A 26,334-nucleotide genomic window follows, 5' to 3' on the forward strand; every position below is an offset into this window, starting at 1 on the left:
TAAATCTTACTTTGCTGAACATTATTGCTGTTTACAGTTTATCTCTACCTATAATAATATTCGAGTTAACGACGACGGACAACAGACGACGGACGACGACGCCGGACGCCGGACGCCAGGTGAGCTAAAAAGGATGTTTGGCAGAATTAAATTAAATTTGAATAATATTGATGACAGTTAGCATATATCATCAGCAATATTTTGTTTGTTTAAAGGACCTTTTTTTAATTATTTTTATAATTAATTTTTTAAAGTTTTCGTGTCGCTAAATAGTCTTCTTGTCGCTTCTTGTTGCTAAATTCATTCTTCTTGACGCTTCTTGTCGCTTCTTTTTGCTAAATTCATTCTTCTTGACGCTTCTTGTTGCTAAAATTCTTCTTGTCTCTAATTATATAGACCACGGTGCTAAGCTATAGATGGAACGGCTAACCAGTTTAGTCGAAGGCATCGTAAACATAATCATCCTGATCTACATATCACCAAAGGCCATCCCAACATAACGGGATACAAATATTTTGTGCACACGTTGACAATTTTGTATTGGACGAACATTTTGAATGAACCCTGCTCTTCAAGTGAAAAGACACAGAGTAACGTTCGTCATATCATGATTTCAGCTTTCAACATCGATTTGAAACTCTAAATGCAAGTGTTCATGTCAAACGCTCAAGTGATACCAAACGGACTTGACCTTATACAGGAAAGATAAAACCCGAGGATTCTGGTAAAAAAAGTTTTGAGCGGAAAATACAAATATAAGATTTTTGGTAGGAATGACAAAATAAATTAAAATAAAATCTTACTTGTAAATACAAATAAAATATTTTTTAGCGGAACAAATTTATAGGGTCGGTTGGTAAAGGGCAAACAAACAATATTTTAATTTAAGCCTTACTACAAAAAAGACTTTTGTTACATATATCTTACAATTAGTACTAGTAGCAGCTGAGTGTTTTATTTTGTTTTTACAGATATCATATTATATTCCTTCATTAAATATAACTCATGAGACATCATTCAGTTTATTTTTCACAATTTTTTGAAGACTTTAAATAGGCTTTTCACTTTTCTTTATGAAACATATGAATAAAAGCTCCATCTGTCTTTGTTATTTTCTTTGCATTATGCCTAGTTCTTTCTATTTCTGCAACTCATTATTTTAATATCATTTTTTTTTTAAATTTCTCTCTATTCTCAAAGATCTTATCTTCCATTCATGTTTTTCTCATCTGTATACTTGATTGATCCACTAACTCCTATATCTGTATACCCCATCCACACCCTCCTATATCTGTATACCCCATACACTCTCCTATATCTGTTATATCTGTATATTATGTAATGTTTATTCTTCTCTCCACAGGAGCTGGAGTTATAATATATTATCAGCCAACCAAGTTTTACATGGCAGCAGAGTGTGAGATCCACCCAATTTTGAAGAAAACAGATTAAAAATTGACCTTGTAGTGAAATAACATTGTTGTAGCGTATAGACTAAATATTCAGTATTGTAGATTAGCGAACTGTTTTGTAGATTAGCAAAGTGTATTGAAGATTAGCGAAGTGAATTGAAGATTAGCGAAGTGAATTGAAAATTAGCGAAGTGAATTGAAAATTAGCGAAGTGAATTGAAAATTAGTGAACTGAATTGAAGATTAGCGAAGTAAATTGTAGATTAGCGAATTGTACTGTAGAGTGTAGAGTTAATATGGCATCAGTCAACTATAAAGTACCACCTGTATTTACTGAACAGAAGCCTTATAGCAGATGGATTGATGAAATTAAAGCTTGGAAGGCCTTGACTGATCTAGACAAAAAGAAGATGGGTATAGCGATAGCGTTGTCACTTCCTGAAGAAGGACTAAATTCCATCCGAGATAAAGTGTTTAGCGACTTGAGTTTAGAAGCCTTAAATGCAGATGATGGAGTAGATAAGCTCATTGAATTTATGGACAAAATATTTAAGAAAGATGAGCTAAGCGAAGCTTATGAAGCATATTCTGAGTTTGATAGATTTAGGCGTAGTAAGGTTAGTTCAATGGAGGAGTATGTAACAGAATTTGAGAAATTGTACAACAAAACCAAAAAGTTTAAAATGGAACTGCCACAGCCTGTTTTAGCGTTTAAATTGTTAGAATACTCAGAATTAGAAATGAAAGATCGACAATTAGTGTTAACCGGTGTCAATTACGAGCAAGTAGAATCACTTTTCAAGCAGATGGCAACTTCTCTTAAAAAGTTTTTTGGACAGCAAGCTAGCAAAGATATGGGAGACAGAATTAAAGTGGAATCAGCATGTATGGCCGATGAAGAGGTAAATTATTCAAGGAATCGTTTTGGACGAGGTAGAGGATACAGAGGGAATCAAAGTTCAAATAGAGCAGGTGATTATAGGCCACAAAGCAACTCTAATTACAAAGCAAAATTCAACAAATCTGTCAATTCAAATGGACCTGATGGTTTGCCACTACGTTGTCTCAGTTGTGATTCAATTAGACATTTGGTAAAGCAATGCCCACACTCTTATGAAAATATGGCCAAGGCAAATCAAGGTGTTGAAAAAGCTGTGTTGTTTACTGGAAATAAGTCACAGGAAGCTCTTGTTCTTTTGAACGAATCTGCCAATTCAGCAATATTAGATAGTGCTTGTACTTCCACAGTGGCAGGGGAAACATGGATGAAGTGTTATTTAGACTCCCTAGACTCTTCTATAAGGGAAAAAGTAGTGGAAAACCCAAGTGAAACTCTTTTCAAATTTGGTGGAGGTACAGTTCTCCAATCAACAAAGAAGGTTACTTTTCCATGTGCTATTGCAGGTGTTGAATGTGAAATTCAGGCAGATGTTGTAACAAGCGATATACCATTGTTGTTGAGTAAGGACTCCATGAAGAAAGCAAAAATGAAGCTAGATCTTGAAAATGATAGTGCAAATATTTTCGGAAAAGATGTTCAACTGCAGTGCACATCATCAGGGCATTATTGCGTACCAATAGATCAATTGAAAGTTGATATTAAAGTTACAGCCGCTGCACTTGTAGCAACACAAATGACCAAAGACAAAACCAAAATCATAGAAAAACTTCATAAGCAGTTTGCTCATCCATCAGCTAAAAGACTGAAAACTTTGTTGAAAGATGCAGGTGGTTACACCAAAGAACACTTAGATTGTGTAGATGAAATAACAGAAGGTTGTGATGTCTGCAAGAAATATAAGAAAACTCCAGCTCGACCAGTGGTTTCACTTCCGTTGGCCACTGAGTTCAATGAAGTGGTTGCTGTTGATTTGAAAGAATGGAAACCAAACACATACTTTTTGCATTTAATTGATATTGCAACAAGATTTAGTCTGGCTACAGTTATCAAAAGGAAAACACCAGATGTCATAGCGGACAAGATAATGTCTCTGTGGATAGGGAGTGGAATGGGACCTCCAAAGCGTTTCCTAGCTGACAATGGTGGTGAATTTGCAAATGAAATTTTCCGTGATATGTGTGCTAACCTAAACATTGATGTAATGAATACTGCTGCTTATAGTCCTTGGCAGAATGGTATTTGTGAACGTAATCATGCTGTGGTTGATGACTGTGTTGCCAAAATATTGGAAGATCAACCAAAACTAAATCTAGAAGTAGCTTTAGTATGGGCTTTGAATGCAAAAAACAGTCTCTCGATGGTATATGGATGGAGCCCGTATCAACTTGTTTTTGGAACAAACCCAAACTTGCCAAATGTGCTTAATGATAAACCTCCTGCTTTGGAGCACAATACAGTCAGTCAGACATTTGCCAATCATCTAAATGCATTGCACTCTGGTAGGCGTGCTTTCATACAAGCCGAGTCATCAGAAAGAATAAGAAGGGCTCTACGTCATAAAATTAGAGCCTCTGGTGAATGTTTTCAGCATGGAGATAAAGTTTATTACAAAAGAGATGATGATAATAAGTGGAAAGGACCTGGAACCGTCCTTGGTCAAGATGGCAAAGTAGTATTTGTAAGGCATGGAAGTATATATGTCAGGGTGCATCCATGTAGGCTCATCAGGTGTGGAACAGAGTTTAATGATATGCCATCTAAGCAACTAAGTGTAAACAAAAGCAATGTACAACCAGTTAGAGAGAAAATTCATCAGACTGCATTTTATGATAGTGATGATGAGGAGGAAAACATCAATAGAAATGTGGAACAGAATATAGAGGAACAAGAACCTGTACAAAATGAAAATGATCATCAGCAAAATATACAACCTCCTCAAATGCAAAATGATGACAATGAACAAGTAGATCAAAATATTGCACCTGGAGCAGCATTTGATAACATTGAAGAGCCTGTAAGGCCAAAGGAAAAGAAAACCAAAGATATTCCACATGTTGGAGAAAACATAGTATACAAAATGAAAGAAAATGACACATGGGTCAAAGCTAAGGTTGTTAGTAAAGGTGGTAAATCAAGTGGAAAAAATTGGGCTTATTTGAACCTTCAGGATGAGAATGAAGATGCTCAGGTTGGCATAGATTTTGCCAAAGATGTTCAAGAGTGGCGTACAGAACAAGATGTAGATGAAGTTAATGCAGTTGTTGTTCCTCAATCTAGGCATAATGAGAACCAAGTGAAACATGCTAAACAGCTAGAAATGGACAATTGGAAATCATTTAAAGTTTATGATGAAATTCCATATTCAGACCAAAAATTAATGTCAACAAGATGGGTTATTACAGAAAAAGAAATGAATGGAGAAAGAAAAGTGAAAGCTAGGTTGGTAGTGAGAGGGTTTGAGGAAGAAAATGAAGTAAAATCAGATTCACCAACAGTACACAAAGAAAGCCTTAGGTTATTTTTAGCTATAGCTTCCACTTCTGAGTTTGACATTCATTCAATAGATATAAAGGCAGCATTTTTACAAGGTAAAGAAATAGACAGAATTATTTTTGTAAAACCTCCAAAAGAGCTTTCTTCTGATAAACCAGTAGCATGGAAACTAAACAAGTGTGTTTATGGGCTTATTGATGCCTCTAGGAACTGGTTTCTTAGTGTTAAAAGAGAACTTCTACAACTGGAGTGTATTCAGTCTAAGATTGATCCTGCCATATTTTATTGGCACAAAAACAACAATCTTGAGGGACTTTTCCTAATGCATGTAGATGATTTTCTATGGGCAGGAAGTGAACATTTCAAAACGCAGGTTATATGTCAACTCAGGGACAAATTTGATTGTGGGAAAGAATTAGACAGTAGTTTCAGATATATAGGTCTTAATATTCAACATGAAGGCAATGATATATTCTTACAACAACATGATTATACAGATGAACTGAAGCAAGTTGATAGAGCTGACATTAAGAATGGTATATATCCAGAAATTGTTGGTCAGTTACACTGGATTGCCACACAGAGTAGACCTGATTTGTGCTTTGATGTTTTGGATCTTTCTACTTCTGTACAGCTAAGTGAAGCTAAGACTCAATCAAAGTTGAATAAAGTAATCAGAAAAGCTAAAAACAATTCATACAGAATTAAATATCCAAACTTAGAAAGTCTAAAGAACATTGAGTTAATACTCTATACGGATGCCTCATATGCCAATTTATCTGATCGTGTTTCAAGTGCCGGTGGATATGTGATATTTCTACGCGGACAAAATGGAAAAAATTGCCCAATTTCTTGGTCTTCAAAGAAAATCAGACGAGTTGTTAAAAGTACTCTAGCTGCAGAAGCTTTATCACTTGTTGATGGACTAGATGCTTGTTATTTTGTAAGGAGCATTCTTCAAGAAATGATAAAATTAAATGCAGAAGAATCTATTCCAATCAATTGTTTTACAGACAACAAATCTCTGTGTCAAAACATTCACTCAACAAAACTTATTTCTGAGAAACGGTTGTGTTTAGATTTAGCTAGCATCAAAGAAAGTGTTAGTCTTGGTGACATCACAGTCACATGGATTAAAACCAGCAGCCAGATTTCGGATTGTTTAACTAAAGCAGGAGCTGATTTCCATCCTTTGATCAAAGTTCTCAGTACTGGGAAAGGACCATGAAATTGAAACCGAACATTCAAATTGACAATGTTAAAAATTTAGACATTTGTTTTGTTTTCTTGAATATTTTAAATTCTCGCATGGAATAGACCATTAACATTTCAAGTTTTGCCAACAGACAATTAACTTTTAGTTTAAAGAAAGACGCGGGAATGTGTTATATCTGTATATTATGTAATGTTTATTCTTCTCTCCACAGGAGCTGGAGTTATAATATATTATCAGCCAACCAAGTTTTACAATATCTGTATACCCCATCCACACCCTCCTATATCTGTATACCCCATCTATACCCTCCTATATCTGTATACCCCATCTATACCCTCCTATATCTGTATACCCAATCTATACCCTCTTATATCTGTATACCCCATCTATACCCTCCTATATCTGTATACCCAATCTATACCCTCCTATATCTGTATACCACATCTATACCCTCCTATATCTGTATACCCAATCTATACCCTCTTATATCTGTATAACACATTTACACCCTTCTGTATCTGTATACCCCATTTACACCCTTCTATATCTGTATACCCAATCTATAACCGTCTATATCTGTATACCCCATCCACACCCTCCTATATCTGTATACCCCATTCACACTTTTATATATCTGTATACCTCATCCACACCCTTCTATATCTGTATACCCCATCCACACCCTTCTATATCTGTATACCCCATCCACACCCTCCTATATCTGTATACCCCAGGCCTTGACAATAACGCTTGTCCGATTTAGATAAGGTAACTTTACAAGACAGTTCGTCACCAGCTCGGAAATGATTCGGCTCCAAGTTTAATAGACAGTTTGGCACCGTAGGAGACATATTTCATAGACATGATTAATAGACTATTTGGCAAAGCAGTAGACATTTCTGGACCAAGACAAATCAGAACCTCTTTTCCTACCTTATTTTGTTGCTTTATAATAATTAATACCAATGTCCATAACCCATTTTTTAAATAAGAATGAGGAAATTATTTACAAAAAAATCATCAAATCATGTTTGATCTTTATGTAGAAAAAAACAATACTTGCAATGCAGTGACCTATAGTTGTTAATTTCTGTGTCATTTGGTCTTTTGTCTCATTGACAATCATACCTCATATTCTTTTTATTGATTGCATTTGAATAAACTTTTTTCAACTTAAAAAAAAAAAAAGGACAAAAATCCAATGAGTGTACATTTAGAGGCCAATCAGATGGTGCCTCATGTGCAAAGTATGATGAGACTTTAGCATTGATAAAAACTAGAACCTAAGTCCTGTGACACAACTAAATTCAGTTATTCATGGCTCCTATCTTTTAAAAGTATTTCAAAGGATATAAATCAAATTCTGTTCAATTTTTTTAATTCATTTTGTTCCTTGAATCAACTTGAAATGCAAATAAGGTTATTATTAAGATTTTTTTTGGACGAGTTACAATTTCATTCGGACAAGTAAGTTTTGGTATGTACTTGTTCTACTGGACAAGTTGAAAAAAAAGTTATTGTAGAGGCCTGTACCCCATCCACACTCTCCTATATCTGTATACCCCATCCATACCCTCCTATATCTGTATACCCTATCTATACCCTCCTATATCTGTATAGCCCATCCACACCCTCCTATAAATGTATCCCCCATCAACACCCTCCTATATCTGTATACCCTATCCACACCCTCCTATATCTGTATACCTTATCCACACCCTCTTATATCTTTATACCTTATCCACACCCTCCTATATCTGTATACCCCATCCACATCCTCCTATATCTGTATACCCTATCCACACCCTCCTATATCTGTATACCCCATCCACACCCTCCTATATCTGTATACCCCATCTGGGACAAGACCCCTAAAGAACCTTGAGATGAGGAACACAGATTTTTGACTCTCATTAAAAAATTAGTCCGCCATGCATATGTGGGAGCTGTGATTTTAAAAATTGACATAAATGAACTAGGACTGGTGTTTTATAGAGCTGATGTGATGTGAAAAAAAGTATACAAAAATAAACCTGATCAAAAAATTACAAAGGACATATTTTTTAATGATTTTTATGGTCAGAATTTTGGGATTATTTCCTGTGGAGAGTGACATTTTTCACTATCTTTCGGGGTTGGGCACTTGACGGGAAAACGAATCACACTTGCCACCCCGAAAATCGCACCACATATGTCCAAGTGTCTCAGCTTCAAAACGAGCTATCATACATATCCAAGTTTACGATATGGCCTGAGCAACAGAAGAAAACGTTAACATTATGGCCTATGGAATATCTAATGCGCATATTGACCCATCTTGTGACCTTTAATTTCAAAGGTGATGGAGTGTTTCATGGCTCAGTGACTACAATATTAGGATGAAAGCTGCTGAAATCAAGGTCAGTTACACTCTTTTAGTGCTAATTAATCAAAACAATACAAAATGGCTTCTCAAACTTTTGATTTTTATCAAAAATATATCAATATTCTGTTGTTAAATTGCATTGATGCAGAAAATGGGTCGTGTAAAATCTGGACAGGGGCCATTCAGAGGAAAAGAAATTATATGTTAGGGATGCTAAATGTGGCTTATCCAAATGGAAAAAGGACAAAAATGAATGTTGCACGCTTGTCAAAAATGTTACAGCTAAAAACAATTGATATTGATAGAAATTTAGATGCCTCCCATCTCTGTCATAATGCCTTGTGTGTTAATGCTGACCATATAATTTTTGAGCCCCATGATTTAAATAACCACCGTAAGGTCTGTGTAGCTTCACAAAAATGCACCACTCATGAACTGCATGGCACAACATATCCTAACTGCATGCTGCATCTTAAACTGTGGTTTGTTATATTTTTAATTCTAAAATTTAAGTCTCCCCGAGGTGACAACTGCACATTTCATTATGCACGAATCATTTCCTCAAATACAAGTTTCTTACACTGCTAAAAAAAATGAAAATGGGATAAAAGCCCTCCCTCTTACCCTCCAAGACACTGAAACAAACATGCATGTTTATTAACCTGATGTAAAACATTTACGGCTGGTTTCACGAGTGTTTACATTTTACTTTACATAGAAGGGGGAGTAACTCTTGTTGTTTACAAATGTATTTTTAACTGTGTCTGGAAATTGGGACGATCAAACCACATGAACCAACTGAAGTAAGCACGAGTTAAAAGAAATCCTCAATATAAAAACCAGACAAATCAAACAAAAACTACAAAATTATAAAATTAGGATAGCAAAAAGTAAAAGAAAAAGCCTACAGAACTAAAATAGTTGCAAAACAGAATGGAAGTAAATATGGACATGATTTTATTTTATTTTATTTTATTTTATTTCCTTGTATGTTCAGTTTCAACTAATGTGTGCAGTATAGGAAACACAAATGTTTATGCAATATATACATGTGTCTAAATTTGCATGTATGATGCTGTGTGTGGTATGTTTCAATGTCTTGGACCTTTATCCCATTTTCAAAACTTTTGTGAAGCAGAAAATTAATCGCCTGCCTTTTACGAGCCTGTAACCTTCGATATTTTACTTTTGAACTTTTTTGATATGCACTATCATACATTTCAAGTTTACGTATTTTTTTCAGAGCTACTGCAGCACGAGACTTTTTACCCATTGTGCAGCCAACAGCTTTTAGAGTTTTAACCAAGGCAACATCTCTATTATTATTTACTTTCAAGACTGCTGCAGAAGCACGACCTATGGCATTGCGGGAGAAATTCTTATTTTTTGGTAGGTATGTGGAAATAGTCCTATTTACAGACTCACACTTGTTAGTGTTACTGAAAAATTTCATTTGATCTAACGCACTCTGCGAGAGTTTCATCTCTAGCAATGATTCTATTAATAATTTGTCTCTGTCAGTTGGTATCAGAGACCCATTTTGTAAGCCATGGCTATTTAGGTTTATTGATTTATACCACCAGCTTGTTTTTTTACCACCATTACAAAGTGTTATGCTCCATCTACACGTATCACCGCAATTACCACTGTAGCAATTTACCACAGACCGAACAATACCAGGCAAGCATTTTGAAATTTGTTGTCGATCACCATTGTACTTCATAAATAATGATTTCATTATACCATGTGACCTTAGTTTTATATCATTTGCAAAAGCTGTTTTTATATCATTTTTCTGAGCTTTTGTTACACCAGGGAACATACCGACACTAAAATTTGCTCGAATTCCTTCACGGAACTGACTTTGACCCCTATGAATTGTATCGGCAAGTCTGTTAACCGACCATAAGGGACCAAATACCTCTTGCATTGCCTCTTGTAAACCTTTTACACTTTTTGCATCACCATCAGTAGTGCAATAATCTACAAGTAACTCATTTGTGGCAATTTTTTTACCTATTTCATACCCTAGATCCTTTTCACTCAAAGGATCATACCTATTGGTATTTGCTGTACAATGCTCATGGTTAGGACATTCAACATCATAACCTTTACCCCGTAACCATGCACCGACCCAGCATAGTTTGTTTATTAAGTGAAATCCTATAACATCATGACTGTCAGTTTCATTCTCACAGGCAATGCCAATTGCTTGTGAGGCATTTTGACCCATTTATGTCTACTTTTAATATAAACACTCTGGTAAGTACCATCCATTTGTAATTTTATTGGACTATTTTTATTTAACCCTAAGGTTTCATTTCTCCTTTTAAAATTCTCAACCACCTTTTTAGTTTCCTCATTAGCAAGTTTAACAACCTTGTCACATACATTATTGGTTATTCTTTGCATTGTTGTTCTTGCCATAGGAGGAATACACGAACTGGTCAAAAGTACTCGCGCGCTATCATTACCTATGTTAGAGTTTATTACACCAGTTTGAAACCCATAGTTTATGCTGGCACTCTTGCGGCCAGGACGCCCAGTTTCAATTTCTCTAAACAGTTTATATTTTTCTGATATAAACTTACACTTTGTACATTTTAATTCCCAAATCCAACCGAGACCCCACTGAGTCTCTTGCACAAGTTCAAAATGTGGAACATTACAATGTGGACTTTCATTTATATGACAAATTATTAGATTATTCATCATTAAAATATTTAAATCTCTATCCACGGTTCTATTTTCTGTATTTGTATCACCTAAAAATTCATCCAAATAGTCATCAGACACTTTATGTGGACGAAGGAGTTTCACGGTAGTAGCACACTTTTCAGTCTGAGGTGCTACATATGACTTCTTATCATAACTTTCTTTAGAATACAATTTAAAATCCTTTTCAGTAAGGCGGGGTAACCAGAGGGATTCTGTGGGTTTTTTTGGCAATACATTTGTAGTTGAATTAGTAAATTCACTTTTAGATGATGCAGATGATACTTGCATAGATGAATTTTTTAAAACCTGTGTAGATGGAGGTGTAGATGGAGCTGTAGATGGAGCAACACCATTGCAATCTTGATTTGTTGCTAGGGAATCATAACATGATAAATAAGGCAGATTTTACAATAAGAAGGAATTGCTGTTTTTTTGTATCCATCAAAAAAGCAATTGCTGAAACTGTGAAACAGACTGTGTAATGGAGTAATGCATTATGTTATTGAATAAAATGTGTCTTTCTGAGTAAATAAAAATAAAAATTACTCTGTGTTTGTGTTTTTTGTTAGAATTAGAGGGTTTTTAATTTCAAAATATTGGACATGGAATAGACATCATGACCTACTTTACTGACATACAGCTTATTTGGAGTGGAATTTTGAAGTATTATTTATAAGTGGAGCCTAATAACATGGACTTATATTTTAATAAAAAGTCTTCTTTTGTGTTTCAATCATAACTTTAAGGCAGATTTTTATTGGTAAAGGCTAAAAAAGGTAATTAAATAATATTGTTGCTAACGTCACGTCTTTTCCGTCCATTGTGGTATGTCACGATCGCAATTTTCTTGTTGGTTCTCAGACAGCCCATTGAAGTTATTTTTATCCCGGGTTTTATAAATAATTGAAAATAGCAATCATATTAAATTTGGATGACGTAAGGGGGTCAAAGGACTTGAGGAATCAATATCATTGGCTGTTTTATTTTTTGCGAACGTTACTGCTCGAGGTTTCCGTCCAAATCAGTGTCACGTGAGCAACATATATTTAGATCTGTAACTCTCCTGTATAGGAGTTACGATATCGCCCTTTGCAGAAATAGATTCAGAGTCAGTTCCTTCACATGATGGGGAAGCAAAGAAGGTAAGTTGTATGTAATATCGTTACAAGAGGACCTTAAATATATTCCGTCCATCAAAAAGACGTTCGCAACAAAACGTAATGTCATGATAGTAGATGTTGCTAATGTTACTATTACGAATTGGTTTCTTGTGTATTCATTTGATATAAAGTACACCTGCAAATGACATTCTGTATATTTAGAAATTCTAAACCAGACTGTACAATTTTATTACTCCAGGCATATATTAAACATCACTGTGTGCATACATTTTAACTTTTAAAGATGTTGTTGCTCATGTGACATGTCCCAATGTCGCTAACGTTACTAATTTATGTCTCCGTCACGTTAGCAACATGAAAGTAGGAGACAGAACACAATACTGTAAAATCTGCCATAAGCTTGGTTACCAACCTTAAATTTGTTTCGTTTCTTTTTGCCTTTCATTTTTCAAAATTACTACACTCGGTAAGTTGTGTACAACTCTAAATTATGATGTCATAATGCAATGACGTCACAAAAACCATGACGTCACAATGTACTCTTCACCAAAAAAATAACCCATTTTTCCCACTTTCATGACACATACAAAAAAAACCTCTAAAAATCTTATTACTTGATGGATTTTAAAAACAAGACTAGTTTTGGAAAGGTCTATGACTAATCTTTACAGTAATGCAAAGATATAAGAGCTTTTTATTCAATAAAAAAAAATATAATAGAAAACAAGACTCTCAGGGTGGACAAATTTCTTAAATCTGATAGTTTTTAAGTGAAAAACACTATATTTTCATGATTTATCAACAAAAAAAGATGATTTGTAGAAAGTCTGTAAGGTTAAAGAGGCTTATGAATTGCAGTTATACCAAAAAAAGTTAAAACAAATGTTTAAAATGAAAATTTATAACATATGCTTATTGTGTTTTTTTCTTTCTTAAAAATGGTATTAAACAGTTATAAACATTGCTACCTAAAAGTATTAAAATGACCTTATTTTATTTCAGATATGGCCAAAACTTCACAGAATTGTTCAGAAATGTGTACTGAAGGGATACAAACTGCAAAATAAGTGGAATTTTACATTAGCTGATCTAATATGGGACAAGACCCCTAAAGAACCTTGAGATGAGGAACACAGATTTTTGACTCTCATTAAAAAATTAGTCCGCCATGCATATGTGGGAGCTGTGATTTTAAAAATTGACATAAATGAACTAGGACTGGTGTTTTATAGAGCTGATGTGATGTGAAAAAAAGTATACAAAAATAAACCTGATCAAAAAATTACAAAGGACATATTTTTTAATGATTTTTATGGTCAGAATTTTGGGATTATTTCCTGTGGAGAGTGACATTTTTCACTATCTTTCGGGGTTGGGCACTTGACGGGAAAACGAATCACACTTGCCACCCCGAAAATCGCACCACATATGTCCAAGTGTCTCAGCTTCAAAACGAGCTATCATACATATCCAAGTTTACGATATGGCCTGAGCAACAGAAGAAAACGTTAACATTATGGCCTATGGAATATCTAATGCGCATATTGACCCATCTACACCCTCCTATATCTGTATACCTCATCCACACCTTCCTATATCTGTATACCCTATCCACACCCTCTTATATCTTTATACCCCATCCACACCCTCCTATATATATATCCCCAATCCACACCCTCCTATATCTGTATACCCTATCCACACCCATCTACATCTGTATACCCAATCCACGCCCTCCTATATCTGTATACCCCATCCACATCCTCCTATATCTGTATACCCCATCCACATCCTCCTATATCTGTATACCCCATCCACACCCTCCTATATCTGTATACCTCATCCACACCCTCCTATATCTGTATACCCTATCCACACCCATCTATATCTGTATACCCTGCCCTTACCTTTCTAGATCTGTATACCCTATCCACACTCTTCTATATCTGTATACCCCATCCATACCCTACTATATCTGTATACCCCATCCACACCCTCCTATATCTATATACCCCATTCACACTTTTCTATATCTGTATACCCCATTCAGAACCTCCTATATATGTATACCTCATCCACACCCTCCTATATCTGGGTATACATTTACAATTAATTCTCCATAGGCGGTAATGGTAATGTTTTCCTCCGTTGCTCAGTCCATATCGTTTACTTCAACATGTATGATGGCTCATATCAAAGCTGATACATTTATACATGTCTGGTTAAATTTTCGGGGTGGCAAGTGAGATTTCTTTTTTCGCAAATTGCTGGACCCCGGAAGATGGTGAAAAATGTCACTCTCCTCATGAAATAATCCCAAAATTCTGATCATAAAATTCAATAAAAAAATTGTCCTTTCTAATAATTTATTTCAGGTCAAATCTACATATTTCTTTTCTCATCACATCAGCTCTATAAAACAGTTCTTATTGTTCATTTATGTCCATTTTTAAAATCACAGCATCCACAATTGTATGGCCGACTAATATTTTTTTTTAATTACGTCATCCGAGTTCCTCATCTCAAGGTCTATAAAGGATCTTGACCCATCTATATACCCCATCTATATACCCCATCCATACCCTCCTATATCTGTATATACCCAACCATACCCTCCTTTATCTGTATACCCAATCCACATCCTCTTATATCTGTTTACCTCATCCACATCCTCCTATATCTGTATACCCCATCCACACCCTCCTATATCTGTAAACCTCATTCACATCCTCCTATATCTGTATACCCTATCCACACCTTCCTATACCTGTATACCCCATCCACACCCTCCTATATATGTATACCCCATCTACACCCTCCTATATCTGTATACCTCATCCACACCCTCCTATAACTGTATACCCTATCCACACCCTCTTATATCTTTATACCCCATCCACACCCTCCTATATATGTATCCCCAATCCACACCCTCCTATATCTATATACCCTATCCACACCCATCTATATGGGACAACATCCCTAATGCGCCTTGAAATTAGGAACTCAAAAGTCATGTGTAAAGAAAAAATATCTGTGTAGTGATATTGGACATGTGTCTATTTTTAACAAATGACTGAACCTAATTATTTGTGGTGATTAGGAAAGTAGAGGAACATAGAATAAATGTGTAAAAACTATGGAGCTATTGGATGTGTTCAAAGTATTAAATTTGCAAAGAACTTATTGTGTTAAAAAGGGGATATTTTACCACAAGGAGCCGCATCACAAAAGGATGTTCGGGGTTTGCTAATTTACGGAAAAAGTAATCTCACTTCGTACCCCGAAAATTTAACAACATATGTGAAAATGTCACAGCTTCGAAACGAGCTATCATACATATCCCAGACAATTAAAGATATTGAGCCAAATTAATTCACAAAAAGATAAATCAGAAGTTTTCAGAGTGATCTATGGATGATTTCACCTTGTACACCCGGGAAAATTGTGAAAATGATAGTAAGTATTTTTTTATTTATACCTAGATATCCCAGATGATTTCAGATAACCATTATAGATAAATACCAGCAGATACTCAATGAAATTTTCGCTTTTAGAAAGCATTACAGGCACGGGGCTGAACACTTTTTTTAGGCACAATTCTAACTTTGTTTACACCCCCGAGAGATCCGAAAGGAATTTGTTTATGAATTGAAAAAGGCATGAACTAACATAATAGTTTTATCTGTAAGTAAACATGACACAATACAGTCTTTGTTAAATAATTATCACTCCGGTTTACAGGAATAGCTGATAATCAAGGGAGACAACACACTTCATACGAGTAAAGTGAAATACATCATCATCACGTGCTTTTATCCAATAATTTGACCCATGGTCAGTCAGTAGATATCATATGCAGTTAATAAACAGACAAACATGTACATGTATTAAAGAAATCATGAATTATTATTTGTAATGCACACTAGCAAATCACCAGATATTGTCTTTTCTCAGTGAAAAAGGGGGAGGGTCAACAAATCTTTTGAAAACAATATTGGCATTATATTGCTGCACCTTTTCAACTATTAAGCTAGTTAGGTACCACTCGTTGCTTCTAATATAAAAGATTTAAATGGAGGTTGATAAGCCACAAGGGAGATGCATTTTTCTTTCTTTACGATAAAACGTTCAAGAATTTGATTTTTGCTCTCTCAATAATACTTATGTATTTAAACCAAATAATAACACAGCCTGAGTAATTTTTTTGTCTTATTTCAGTTCCAGACATATCATTACTTTTTAACCTGAGATGACAAACTAGAGGTTTTAAAAGGTCCTGAATAACTGGTAAGCATTTTGTTTTATTTGGCAAGCTCTAAATTGTTTATTTATGGTATTTATGCAATTCAAATTACAGTCGGTATGTTAAAAATATACTGATATGAAAACTGTTGCTATGGTCTTGGCATTAAATGAAAATGCTTGGTTACTGATCTTTTAGACTCCATATTTCAAGTTAAACCTTGCGGCAACTGTTCCTCATGTAACACTGCAAACTATAATTAGCATTATTTTGATATTTCGTTATTTAATGATGCCATATTACGTGTGATGTCACAATGTTTCCTTTAAAACCTAATGCTGATATCTCACTGATAAAAGATTTTCACTGAAATACATGTAAAAAACATTTTTTTCTCAAATACAATTATGTGAAAGAACAAGTCTTGAAAATTTGCACTTCATTGCACTCTAATTATATGATTCAAATGACTTTTACAGTAGTTTATAGTGGTTTCTACAGTATAAAATACCAGGTTCCCACTGGCTAGAATAATTAAGTATTTTGGTGTTTTCTTTATGAAATCTTCATTTTTGCATAATTTCTGTCAAAATGCACTTTTAGGCACCAGAAAATTTTATTGAATGCTTTAACAGGGCCTGTTTGTTGTAATTTAAGGTAACATTCAGATGTTTTGTCCTTCTTTTGACTAGTGAAGGTCTACTGTAAGAAATTAATTATGCATACACTTTGTATTCAAAATAAATAAATATAGGGATAAAAGTGTCATTGCCTTATAGTGCTGAAACAACTTTATTTTTTTCAGAAATGGACAAAAATACACAGATTTATTCAAAATGTCATACCGATGAAGATCACATTAAAATATTTGGAAAAATCAAAACTATGGATTGCAATATGGGACAACATCCCTAATGCGCCTTGAAATGAGGAACTCAAAAGTCAAGTGTAAAGAAAAAATCTCTATGTAGTGATATTGGACATGTTTATATTTTTAACAAATGACTGAACTTAATTATTTGTGGTGATTAGGGAAGTAGAGGAACATAGAATAAATGTGTAAAAACTATGGAGCTATTGAATGTGTTCAAAGTATTAAATTTTCAAAGAACTTATTGTGTTAAAAAGGGGATATTTTACCACAAGGAGCCGCATCACAAAAGGATGTTCGGGGTTTGCTAATTTACTGAAAAAGTAATCTCACTTCGTACCCTGAAAATTTAACCACATATGTGAAAATGTCACAGCTTCGAAACGAGCTATCATACATATCCAAGTTTACGATATGGACTGAGCTACAGGAAAAAACGTTACCATTACCTCCTATGGAAAAACAATTGAGCCATATCTGTATACCCTGTCCTTACCCTTCTGGATCTGTATACCCTATCCACACTCTTTTATATCTGTATACCCTATCCACACCCTTCTATAACTGTATACCCCATCCACATCCTCTTATATCTGTATACCTCATCCACATCCTTCTATATCTATACCCTATCCCCACCCTCCTATATCTGTATACCCCATCCACACCCTTCTATATCTGTATACCCCATCCATACCCTCCTATATCTGTATACCCTATCTATACCCTCCTCTATCTGTATATCCTATCAACACCCTCCTATATCTATATACCCCATCCACACTCTCATATATCTGTATACCCCATCCACACTATCATATATCTGTATACCCCATCCACGCCCTTCTATGAGACTTTTTCATATTTAAAGTTAAATTTAAATGATCAAAAGACTAAAGTCTTGAAAAAAAACATTTGACCAACCATACATAATTTTAGTGATTCATTACTTAATAGATAACACTGGGCATATACTATAAAATATAACCTCATGTGTTGTAACCAGGGGAGTGGCACCTCCTTGTTCTACCAGACATCTTGTGATCTGTAGATATCCATTCCCAGCAGCATAATGTAAAGCTGTGTTTCCACTGTCCTATAATATAACCAAATAACATGTAAATATTTAAATGTACAATACTTTGTTGTCAATATCAATAATATACAACATATCCTACAACTGACATTAAAACTTGTCTGATAAACTGGACAATGTTATGTAATAAATATAATTCTAATATGACGTCCTTATTACAATTACACTTTGTAAACAAAGCCGTGTTCTAATGAGCATAAAAAATATGTTTGACACATGCGCATGAACTTACTGTGTATATAAACGTAATTTCCATCGTTATCCTTTAAAATGTTTACATTTAAGCAGCAGGAATAAACTTTTGTTATATATTTTTTATAAAACAACATATTTTTACCCTGCTTGTAGTTTTTGAACTTATCAAATATGAAATGTAATGCACTGACTCCTCGGGAAAAAAACGGGAAAAGCTTGAACATTTTTACGGTATTTTCGTACCCTTCACCTATAAAATTACTGTATATTTCCTAACAGAATCGAAATAATTCATTCGTGTCATGCTCTATGCTCATTTTAACATGGGTAGGCATTATATTTGACCACTAACGCTCAGTGTAAAATATCGACAAATATAAAGGAATTATTTCTTAAACAAAATATATATCACTTGAATCAGTGGTCAAAACTGAACAAAATGACCAGTCACACTTGTATTTATATTGTACATAAACAATAAATAAACATGTTTTGTTGTGAAATGTCAAAACTTCCATTAAACCTGATATCTAAAAAAAATATTTTTTTCAAGAAATGTGTAAAATAATTATATCAATGGATTCAGTAGAACAAAACAAGCAAAATGAGACCCCACTTTATATGATTCTTACAAATATTTGTTCAATAAAACTGTCTGATTAACAACATGATTTAGTGTAGATTTATAGTAATGTGATCAGACTAAGTAGATAACATACTGATGTGGTGTCGATCTTACATCCTGTATCAATGAGGAGTCGACAGATCTCCAGGCGTCCTCCCTCCGAAGCCTTCATTAATGCTGTCCATCCACCCTGGAATAATACAACTGACATCAAAACTTGTCTGATAAACTGGACGATGTTGTGTAATAAATATAAACAAAATATATATCACATGAATCAGTGGTCAAAACTGAATAAAATGACCAGTCACACTTGTATTTATATTGCACATAAACAATAAATAAACATGTTTTGTTGTGAAATGTCAAAACTTCCATTAAACCTGATATCTTAAAAAATATTTTTTTCAAGAAATGTGTGAAATAATTATATCAATGGATTCAGTAGAACAAAACAAGTAAAATGAAACCCCACTTTATATGATTATTACAAATATTTGTTCATTAAAACTGTCTGATTAACAACAGGATTTAGTGTAGATTCAGTATTATCATTCATTTTAATAAAATGTTTTTTTTAAGAAACATGAAAAGGTGTAATATTTTCTAATTCAGAACAATAATGAGTAAAATGAGACCCCACTTTATATAATTATTACAAATATTTGTTCATTAAACCTGTCTAATTAACAACATGATTTAGTGTAGATTAATAGTAATGTGATCAGACTAAGTAGATAACATACTATATCTGTGATGTCGATCTTACATCCTGTATCAATGAGGAGTCTACAGATCTCCAAGTGTCCTTCCATGGCAGCCCTCATTAATGCTGTCTCTCCTAACTCCTGGAATAATACAACTGACATCAAAACTTGTCTGATAAACTGGACAATGTTGTGTAATAAATATAAACTAAATATATATCACATGAATCAGTGGTCAAAACTGAATAAAATGACCAGTCACACTTGTATTTATATTGTATATAAACAATAAATAAACATGTTTTGTTGTGAAATGTCAAAACTTCCATTAAACCTGATATCTTAAAAAAAAGATTTTTTTCAAGAAATGTGTAAAATAATTATATCAATGGATTCAGTAGAACAAAACAAACAAAATGAGACCCCACTTTATATGATTATTACAAATATTTGTTCATTAAAACTGTCTGATTAACAACAGGATTTAGTGTAGATTCAGTATTATCATTCATTTTAATAAAATGTTTTTTTTAAGAAACATGAAAAGGTGTAATATTTTCTAATTCAGAACAATAATATGAGTAAAATGAGACCCCACTTTATATAATTATTACAAATATTTGTTCATTAAACCTGTCTAATTAACAACATGATTTAGTGTAGATTGATAGTAATGTGATCAGACTAAGTAGATAACATACATCTGTGATGTCGATCTTACATCCTCTATCAATGAGGAATCTACAGATCTCCAGGTGTCCAAACAAGGCAGCCTCCATTAATGCTGACACTTCACCAACCTGGAATTATACAACTGACATCAAAACTTGTCTGATAAACTGGACAATGTTGTGTAATAAATATAAACTAAATATATATCACATGAATCAGTGGTCAAAACTGTTTTTTTTTGTGAGATGTCAAACTTCCATCAGAACTGTCATGTTAATTTTTTTTATTTTTTTTTAAGAAATGAATTAAATATTTACATCAATGGATTCATTACAATTCTCTGAGTAAAATGACATCTCACTTTATATAATCCTAACAAGTATTTGTTGATATAATGATTAAATCTGTCTGATTAACATGATTCAGAATAATGATAATTTTTTTAAAAAGTAACTTTTTCAAAGAAATATAATAATAGTTACATTTCCTGATTTAGTGCGAGTAGAAAAACAAAACGAGACCCCACTTTATATAATTCTGACAAATATTTGTTGTCCATTAAACCTGTCTAATTAACAACATAATTTTGTATATATTAAGGAATGTGGTCAAAGTGAAGCAATAACATACATGTGTGATATTTGTTTTACACCTTGGTGTAAAAAATGTTCTTGTAAATATTCAAAGTAAGAACTTTATCAACTATAATTCAAAACAAACAAAAACAATTAATGAGAGAGAAAAATACCTTTATGCATTTTTTTTCTCTCACTTAAACTGTTAAATATAAAACAGATTTTGATTTAATATCAAATTCAGTATAATGATATAAATATCAGTTTCCATACAGATATATTATTATATTATGTTCTCAAGTAACTTGTAGTTGTGTGTTTTATACTGGTAATGTACAATCTGTTATGTTATGAAGTAACTTCTCGTTATGTGTTTTGTTTTATACTGCTTGTGTACAATCTGTTATGTTCTGAAGAAACTTGTAGTTATGTGTTTTATACCGCTAATGTACAATCTGTTATGTTCTAAGGTAACTTGCAGTTGTATATTTTATACTGCTGATGTACAATCTGTTATGTTCTGAAGAAACTTGTAGTTATGTGCTTTATACTGCTTGTGTATAATCTGTTATGTTCTGAAATAACATGTAGTTTTATGTTTCATACTGCTTGTGTACAATGTTATGTTCTGAAGTACCTTGTATTTGTATGTTTTATACTGCTTGTGTACAATCTGTTATGTTCTGAAGTAACTTGTTTTTGTATGTTTTATACTGCTTGTGTACAATTTGTTATGTTCTGAAGTAACTTGTAGTTTGTGTGTTTTATACTGCTTGTATACAATTTGTTATGTTCTGAAGTATCTTGTAGTTGTGTGTTTTATACTGCTTGTGTACAATCTGTTATGTTCTAAGGTAACTTGCAGTTGTATATTTATACTGCTGATGTACAATCTGTTATGTTCTCAAGTAACTTGTAGCTGTGTTTTTTATACTGCTGATTGTGTACAATCTGTTATGTTCTGATTTTATACTGCTGATGTACAATCTGTTATGTTCAGAAGTAACCTGTGGTTGAGTATATTATACTGCTTATGTACAATCTGTTATGTTCTGAAATAACTTGCTATGTGTTTTATATACCGCTAATGTACAGACTGTTATGTTTTGTAGTAACTCGTAGTTGTGTGTTTTATTATGCTAATGTACAATCTGTTATGTTCTGAAGTAATTTGTAGCTGTGTGTTTTATATTTCTTATGTACAATTTGTTCAGTTCTGAAGTAACTTGTAGTTGTGTGTTTAATACTGCTTGTGTACGATTTGTTCTGTTCTGAAGTAATTTTTAGAACTTTGTTTGTTTTATACTGCTTATGTACAATCTGTTATGTTCTGAAGCAACTTGTTTTTATATTTTTTATACTTCTGTTATTATAGTTCTAAAGTAAATTGTTGTCGTGTGTTTATGTACAATATTCAACATTTTGAAGTTACTTATAGTTTTCACTATTTCACTGTGCTTTAATTTTAAGTAACATGTAGTTTTGTGTCTTTTTTGTACATGTACCACAAAAGGCTGTATCTTCAAATGATTTTTCTATGAATTATTAAAATAAGGTATTTTTGAATGTGACTATTTTACTTACATCTTGATAATCAATGTCTGCACCATTCTGTAGGCTTAATTTTAAGGCTTCTATATCTCCATCCCTAGCAGCTGTAGTAAGTTTCTGTAAGTATAACATAGAAATTACATTTAATCTTGATAATCAATGTCTGCACCATTCTGTAGACATAATTTTAAGGCTTCTATATCTCTATTCCCAGCAGCTGTCGTAAGTTTCTGTAAGTAAACCGTAATAAAAATATATTGTAATGAATGTCCTTACTGTTAAATTAGGTAATAATTATGTTTTCTTCTGTTTAGCAATGCCTACATAAATTAGTAGTATCCTTCCTTCAAATAACAGACAGAGAGGAATTCTTTAAATATCATATAATTGTTGGGATTTATGCATTTTATATTATAAAGAAAAACACCAAGAGTGCACACACTGAAATGTCTCGCCTTCTTTACTAATCATTGATATTATGTTGATAGTCCTAAATAAAAAGCTTTATCACAAATGTCACATAAACTTAACATTAACCAAGAAAACTAAACATTGACCAATGAACCATGAAAATGAGGTCAAGGCATGTACAGCTAACAATTCTTCCAAACAACAGATAAAGTTGACCTATTGGTTATAGTTTAAGAAAACCAGACCAAAACACAAATACTTAACTCTGAGCAATGAACCGTGAAAATGAGGTCGAGGTCAAATAAAACCTGTGCGATTGACATATACATCATAGAATATTTCCATACAGCAAATATAGTTGACATATATTGCATAATGTATTAAATAAAAAGACCAAATCTCAAAAACTGAACTTTTGACCACTGAACCATGAAAATGAGGTCACGGTCAGATGACACCTGCCAGCTAGACATGTACACCTTACAAGAATTCCATACACCAAATATGGCAGACCTATTGCATACAGTATAAGAAAAACAGACCAAAACACAAAAACCTTACTGTAACCACTGAACCATGAAAATGAGTTCAAGGTCAGATGACACCTGCCAGTTGGACATATACACATTACAGTCCTTCCATACACTGAATATATACTAGATATATTGCTTATAGTATCTGAGATATGGACCTGACCACCATAACTTAACCTTGTTCACTTTTTCATGGAATGAGGTTGAGGTCAAGTGAAAACTGTCTAACTGGCATGAAGACCTTGTAAGGTACACACATACCAATTATGGTAATCCTATAACTTATAATAAGAGAGAATTTAACATTACAAAAAATATTGTTTTCAAGTAGTCACTGAACCATGGAAATGAGGTCAAGGACATTGGACATGTGACTGACGGAAACTTCATAACATGAGGCATCTATATACAAAGTATGAAGCATCCAGGTCTTCAACCTTCTAAAATATGAAGCTTTTAAGACATTAGCCGCTTTCGGATCACTATCCCTATGTCGAGCTTTCTGCGACTTGACAAAAATTGTTAACCTTCAAAAATTATTTTTTTATAGAATCATGGACTAGATTTGGCATATCCTTGATTTTTCTTTCTTGTAGTATTTTCTGGACTTTGACGTTTGTCCTTTTAAAGACACGTAATACACTTAGTCATTTAATTGCCCCTACTTTTGTCCTTTTTAAGACATGCAGTTGTGTTTTTCATTCACTTAGTCCTTTAATTGCCCCTACTTTTGTTCTTTTAAAGACATGTACATGTAGTTGTGTTTCATTTACTTAGTCCTTTAATTGCCCCTAGGTACTTTCTCATCCTTTTTAATATCAGTTAGTAGAAATCTCTCTATTACTTTACATAAAGAGATACATATATAAATGAATGTAGACTGAATGAATGTAGATGTGGGATATTAAAAAGCAATGAGAATGTAACCTAACAAGAAAAAAAGTATGTTGTATCAGTCAGCTCTGTATACCATACAATAGATTCGTCTTATTTAACTCACATGAACTTAACAATGGCAAGGGGAGATAACTTCTGTATTTTTATTTTTTTTTTATGTAGAAAAATTGTCCAAATATTTTTTTCAAATAACTCTTCAGACCTTCTTACAGTTACATATTTGAAATTGTAAACAAGGATTCTGAAGGTACTACATAAATAATACACTATCTCCCACCACCCCCTTTAAGGATATTTTTTTTCTCTCCAACCTCCCGCCCCCACTTCCCATCTCCCTCAAAAGCTGTCCACCCCTCATACATCATGTACATTCATACTTGAAAAGTATTCCCTAAATTTCTTAAACTGCATTTTTGTTTGTCATCAGTTACTGAATACTGATTCAAATGCTGTTTGTGTCACCCGTGTAATGAGTAGAAATGTTTTAGAGTGCACCTTGCTTTGTCCCAGTTTTGTATTTTTTTGTTTTTGGAATAAGTAGTTTGGTAGTTCACTAAGAATTCTACTAGTTTTTGTCTAATTGTACACTAATGGGGAACAAAACCACACAAGGAGACTATTAAGTAAATCTTACCTCATGCCAATCCTCCATTATATCCTAAAAATAGAAAAGAAAAATTGTATTCGATATATACTGTTGAGTTATCATTGAGGTACATGTATTATAGTTACTGCCAATTAAAAATACATGATCATTATTGGATGTAATATACTGACCTAATATTTTTATATATTAATGTGACCTACCGAATTAGACTATTTACCGAATTTGTAATCACATAAGCAACATGACGGGTGCCACATGTGGAACAGGATCTGCTTACCCTTCGGGGGCACCTGGGATCATCCCTAGTTTTTGTTGGGGTTCGTGTTGTTTATTCTTTAGTTTTCTACGTTGTGTCAAGTGTACTATTGTTTTTCTGTTTGACTTTTTCATTTTTAGCCATGGCGGTGTCAGTTTGTTTTAGATTTATGAGTTTGACTGTCCCTTTGGTATCTTTCGTCCCTCTTTTAGATACTAATTTTAATTGAATAATAATAGCATTGAAACAGTGATTTATCTCAACTTTTCTGGCAATAAGACTGCACTATTAGAAGTTAATGAACTGAACTAAAAAAAAAACTTGAAGATTTGATAACATACCTAAATGATGTACAAATGTATTCTACAAGCAGAATGTGACTCTTTCCATGGAACACCAGAACATCTGTTGCACTTTCCCAGGTCTAAGAATTTCAAAAGGTTTTTTTATCAGCTTTAAGGCACACATAAAAAATATCAAGAAACATTTTCTTAAAACACTATTGATAATCTACTAGAACAGTCACAATAAATTCAACTAGTTTTTTTTTTATTTTCTATGTGCTTTTCCTATAACATAGTGGATGTAGTTAGAAGTTGTGTATAATCTTTGTTTTTCCTTCATTGTTGTTTTCAGCAGTGGATTTTTTCTTTTGAAATATTTAAGATTTATCATACCAAGGCTATTTATAGATATTATATGGGACGGGTTTTGCTCCTTGTTGAAGACTGTTGGACAGCCTGTAATTGTTTATAAATGTGTCCTATGGTCTAGGAATAATGGTATCATTGTTAATCATACCACACCTCTTTTTTATCATATGGTATGGGTTTTGCTCATTGTCGAAGGCTGTTGGACAGCATGAA

The 26,334-nt window shown here is 33.5% G+C and overlaps 1 protein-coding gene and 2 long non-coding RNA genes across 4 annotated transcripts; 2 read left to right on the forward strand and 1 right to left on the reverse strand.

Annotated features, from left to right (window-relative positions):
* The first annotated feature begins 1,708 nt into the window (after positions 1–1,708).
* LOC134690255 (uncharacterized) lies at positions 1,709–6,034 on the forward strand. Its single transcript, XM_063550231.1, has one exon. The coding sequence runs from the start codon at positions 1,709–1,711 to the stop codon at positions 6,032–6,034; it is 4,326 nt and encodes a 1,441-aa protein (XP_063406301.1).
* Positions 6,035–15,579: 9,545 nt separating this feature from the next.
* On the forward strand, positions 15,580–17,803 carry LOC134690565 (uncharacterized). Of its 2 annotated transcripts, none has more exons than XR_010101973.1 (3): positions 15,580–15,685; positions 16,448–16,516; positions 17,278–17,803. It is a non-coding gene; the product is annotated as an uncharacterized LOC134690565 (long non-coding RNA). The 2 variants fall into 2 exon arrangements; XR_010101972.1 differs by having other exon boundaries at positions 15,586–15,913.
* A 5,017-nt stretch (positions 17,804–22,820) lies between these two features.
* LOC134690897 (uncharacterized) lies at positions 22,821–26,027 on the reverse strand. Its single transcript, XR_010102047.1, has 3 exons — positions 25,810–26,027; positions 25,240–25,263; positions 22,821–22,881 (listed from the first exon to the last, which is right to left on the reverse strand). It is a non-coding gene; the product is annotated as an uncharacterized LOC134690897 (long non-coding RNA).
* Between the last annotated feature and the right edge of the window lie 307 nt (positions 26,028–26,334).

This window comes from Mytilus trossulus, chromosome 11 (genome assembly GCF_036588685.1).
Source record: "Mytilus trossulus isolate FHL-02 chromosome 11, PNRI_Mtr1.1.1.hap1, whole genome shotgun sequence".
Taxonomy (NCBI): domain Eukaryota; kingdom Metazoa; phylum Mollusca; class Bivalvia; order Mytilida; family Mytilidae; genus Mytilus; species Mytilus trossulus.